The following is a 5,035-nucleotide window of genomic DNA, read 5'->3' on the forward strand; positions in this document are numbered from 1 at the left end:
AGAAAATTATAAACGCAGATTAGATCACTTTCGAACCGTAGGAGTAAACGTTTTTACATCGATTGGAACGATGGTTTATTCAATTAGTATAGTTGGTGTCGCAACAGTAATTCTTACATGGCGTATTCGGTAATAAATAAGGGGTCTGTTGTGAACACATCATAACGTGCGTGTACTGTTAATGCTTGCAGACCGGCGTGACCCTGTAGTGAGCTCAAAGTAAAGTGCGATTAAACGGAATTTTAACCGCATGAATACAGCAGGTCGATTTACACAACCACTTAAAGGCAGCCGGCTCCAAACAGCACAAGCAGACGAGCAAACAGTTGCTATACTAACCAGACGGTTTTGCTATAATTGCAAGGTTGGGTGCGTAATAGGCCCCAAGCACCAAACGCCCGTCTTTCAGTTCGTGAACGTGTGAGAACTCGAAAGAAATGCTGGTTCCTTTCGGGTCATGCAAGGCTCGAAGTACTTTGCCGTTTGCGTCCAACTCCACGGCGATGTTATGAGTTGCATCGTGGCTCCACGCCAACAAGCTTTTAAAGAAAGTAACTTATTTATAATGTACCCTGGTTTATGGATAAATTACACGACGCATTTAAAATAAGAGGCGTTTTTCTGTTTTGGTTGAAAAGACGTTTTTTTGTTTGGGTAACAGTTAGAGCAAAACTGCACTTTTAAACAAACTTGTTTCCCGGGATGTTAAGTGTTTTACGAATACTGATAACCATTTCATACATTTTTTATGCTGAACGTCAAACGATACTTATTCCCACGTTATGTCGTTGCCATGTTTAAGAACAACATACGTCACTTTCAATAGCGCCACAGCATAATTTTCCTACTAAATCTTTCTATAGGTTGTTTATAGGTACGCATGTGGTTAATACTTTGGCGTATTATTCAAAGTTTGAAACTTTCTTGCTTACAAAACCAACCACCAAAGTAAACTTTACACCCCTGGTTAAAAAACCTACTTTAAAAGAAGTAATACTTCATATAATAGTGGTCGTTGAATATTCCTGCCAGTATCTGACGAAGAGGTCCCAGTCTCCAAAACCAGTGGGCCATCGTTGGAGACGGCACACTTCCTCCGGTAACCCAGTACGTACCCCTGCTGGTGCGTCGTACGTAATCAGGCAACACTGCGCGCATTTTATCACGTTTGGTTATAGAGTCAGGTATGTTAAAAATATAACTACACCACGTAAAAAAAGTAGTCCTGCATCGACACAAAAATTATCGTAATCAACATTGATGAAAGGCGTTTAAATTACCAAGAATTTTAAACGATTTTATAGTAAGCATATTTAAATGAACATTGTGAGTGTTTGCGAGTAAAAACACAAAGATATGTCGGGCACATGCGTCAACAAATGGAATGAATGTGCTTCGCTGACGGATCGGAAACGCTTTTCAATTCCGCCTGTATTGTGTCCTCGAAAGCCAACTGGTGTTTGGCCTTCGAAGCAAAGGGGCTATTTTGACAAAGGACAATATTTAAGAATACCACAATTTTCCTTATTTTGCACTGCTTACTTGGAACTTTAATCGTTTTCAATAGCTTCCACGTGTTCGTGTCGAACATCTTCACTCGGTAAAGCATGTTTTCGACAACTAAGATGGTATTTTCGTCCGAAGAGAGTTGTACGCCGTTGGCACTACAAAGGCCCGTCACCACCATTTCCAGCTTCTTGGTGGCGAACGTGTAACGAAACACACGGCCGGTGAAATCGCCTGAAACGTGTTTTATGAATATGCATTTAAGGTTCAATAACGTTCGCATTTTGTGGTACATATTTGATATTTATTTGTTTAAAATAAAATACCTATTTGTTTATTTGACAAATGCATCCTATGTTAAGAAAAAATGAAGAACGTATCAGTAGAAAATTTTTGGGTTCGGTGTGTCGCTACGGCGGTAATGAAATTCAGCCTATCAAAGTATAAGAAAGTTTATCACCCTGTTGCGCATCAAAGATTAACTTTCGATAAATGTAAACTAAGATTTTTCAGTAAGGCTAACTTTAATTTTATTTTACACTATAATTGTTCTATTAATAGTAAACTAGTAATTGTACTTGGCAAATAAAACGAAAAACAAAATCCTTGAAATGCTTATTACTTCAGCAAACGTGTGCCAAACAAGACAACGATGAACATTTTGTTTAACACTGTTCAACCTAGAGGGTTTTCTCCGAAACGTTTAGATATTTCGAGAAAAGTAAATCCTGGCGCAAAAAAAAATCGCGACTTATACTTTTAAATCCTGAAAAACAACCACTAACCTTCGATTAATCCGTAGTGCATTTGGTCGAGAGGATACTTTGCTGAAAAGTCGCTGAAGTAAGCTACCGTCCCGTCCCTGGTTATATCGAGGTCATCCGGCATTTGCATGGGCGGGTCGGCCTGACTCGGTGTCACCAGGAAAGTGGTTTGACGTGAATCGAGGTCCAGTGAATAAAACCCATAGTACGCGTCCATCACGAAAAGCGTCCGTCCCCGCAAACGAATCCCGCAAACGGAAACCATGTTACATCTTAAACACACCATGATCGAAGTGCAAGGAATATTTTAAGCTGTTTAATTATAAACCTGTACATAAAGCCCCACAAATGTCTAAAAAACCAACGGCGGAAAGCGCTTTTCTAAACACCCACTTAGTAACTTGTAGCTATAGACAGCACAAAAAGTTTGCAAAAAAAAAAAAAAAAAAATGCGAAATAAACATATACGTGGACAAAATTTTTTAGAAAATGTTATACCACAATACTAAGAATGGTCAAACAATTTTAAATATGCAAAAAATCCACCTAAAGGCCTGCCATGCGACACCGCTTTCGAAGTTTTTTTCTGGTCTGGAAATATCCCGTCGATTACAGTTTCGATATGGCTATTTTCCCCGTTCAATCTCGACTCAGGAATTTTAACCACCCTTCCGTCGTTGAGCCCCGTGTACAGATTCCCATGCTCGTCTTCCGCAAAGCATTCCGGTCCGTCCAGATATATCCTTGTAACACAAACGTTTCATCAATTTATCTACACGGGGTTTACAGCCTAACGTAGATAGTCTGGCGCGCTTAGAAAACAAAATAGATTTAATATTTTCTGTATGGCTGCAGCTTTGCAAACAATTTCGTAACAGATCTTAATTCTTGGTGGGACAAAGTAACTTTTTGTTGTTAGGACTGCACGCAAATGGAATATGTGCTAGCTATGTTACCGCAAAGCCACGCGGCTTGCAAACCGGGTGGATAAGGCGTTTCTGTTAAACGGCTGTTTGCCTTAACAGTATAGTAAAACAGGCAGTTATGAGTTTAATGGGTCATTAATCGATGGAAGGGGTTAATCAGAAACTATTTTTTTCTCCAACTAATAAACGCGTTAAAAAACTTACTTTTTGCCGTTGGCCAGCTTCTCATTAACTTCAAATATCCCAGTTAGCGATGATATTTCCACGTTTATGCTTGAGGCTACAATCGGCGACTTTACGTAATAATAGGTGGACAATAGCAGCAACAAGAGAACTGTCGCTTTGCACAAAGGTTTCAAAAGTCGGCTGGAATTAACAGGTTTATTTTCTGGTGAAGTTTGTGCAGGTTTCCTACTTTAACGTTTCCTCTGTCTGACGTCCATTATAAATTGTGTCTATCAAGCAATGTATACGATTATCTCAAAAAGGTTATTTTTCTTGTCCTGCACTTGCATCAGCAATATAGCCGATATAACTACCATTATCTATTCTAAAGAGCTTTACGTTTTGGTGTCACTCTATGTTTTCTGGTTCAGCATTTACTAAACAAATTCTGTATACAGAGAGTCTGAAGTGACTTCATTTAATTCGGTCGGCTGCATTGCAGGCATGCCGGAAGCAGCTTTTCTGCCGGGCCGTCTGAAAGCATCATGTCGTCCAACATTTTTCTGTTAATGTTCAACTAACCATTTACTTTTCCGATTCAGCAGGAGAGCCACAAAGGCGACATAAGGCCTGTCTAATGATAATTAACGTCACTTTACCATTTGCACGTTACAATCTTAAGTATGTTTTTGTGTTTCAAAATTGTTGGTAACGCTAACTGGCAATTATTGTACGTTCTAAAAAAATTTCCATCGCAAATTTTTGATTAATATCTTAAATATATCGTTATAGTTGTTTTTGACGCCCCAAAAGTAACTCGGTTCACTTATTCCTAAAATGTACCAAACATAAGTATTGCCACCAGTAACAGCTTCGCTTTAATTCCAAGATAAACAGTAAACGCAATAAAAAAATTGATTCCGTCGCACAACACGCAAAAATAATATCGCTATTGTACAACACGAATGTTGGTCTATGAACGCAAATAATACTTGCAAAAAACAGGTATCAATTACTTTGCAGTACCGGTACGTTTGCATTAGCATTTATAGAAACCTACACGAAAACATTTAGCCGTCGGAAATATGGTATTCTTTCTAAAGATGCCGGTTACTGAAAAATTGCCTCTTCACATAGGTTAGGGTAAGTTATCCGTTATATTTACCTCAGTACACCGAAAGCCATTGCATACTAATTAAATCTGTCGATGAAATGTTCGAAATCTCGCTGCAGTTTAGATGTTTTCTAGCCTGCCTCGCTTGCACCATTGTTCGACCGATTCGGTGAGCCTGCGATGGCTTTCGGTGTACGTTAGCCGTAATCGTTGGTCAAAATATAGATTCACAAGGGGTAGTGTAGGGTACGTAGGGTACGTAATGTTATTTGTCGGTATTATTCAAACTTAGTGTTTCATAACAAACTTATTGTCGTGACCAAACCGCAGACCTGTCCCCGTTAAACATTTGACAGTGTATAAAAAAAAGTAACACGGAGTCGTTACCCGTTAACACGCCTCTGCTAAATGCCTTTATGGCCAGGCGATGTGTACTAAAGCCTAACGAGACGGCATCTTAACGGAATCAGTAAATCGTAACTGAATCTGGTCTGGACAACCCACTCAACTAAAATAATGTAATGGACAAACTTTATTATGCTGGACTGTGTTAGTACTGT

General features: G+C 39.1%; 1 protein-coding gene across 1 annotated transcript; it reads right to left on the reverse strand.

Annotated features, from left to right (window-relative positions):
• Positions 1-334: 334 nt before the first annotated feature.
• LOC146169273 (adipocyte plasma membrane-associated protein-like) lies at positions 335-3,920 on the reverse strand. The gene is made up of 7 exons (XM_083386366.1): positions 3,870-3,920; positions 3,401-3,489; positions 2,884-3,013; positions 2,292-2,412; positions 1,543-1,740; positions 998-1,148; positions 335-539 (listed from the first exon to the last, which is right to left on the reverse strand). The coding sequence occupies exons 1-7, from the start codon at positions 3,918-3,920 to the stop codon at positions 335-337; spliced, it is 945 nt and encodes a 314-aa protein (XP_083242492.1).
• Between the last annotated feature and the right edge of the window lie 1,115 nt (positions 3,921-5,035).

This window comes from Ascidiella aspersa, chromosome 1 (assembly GCF_963924565.1).
Source record: "Ascidiella aspersa chromosome 1, kaAscAspe10.2, whole genome shotgun sequence".
Lineage (NCBI taxonomy): Eukaryota > Metazoa > Chordata > Ascidiacea > Phlebobranchia > Ascidiidae > Ascidiella > Ascidiella aspersa.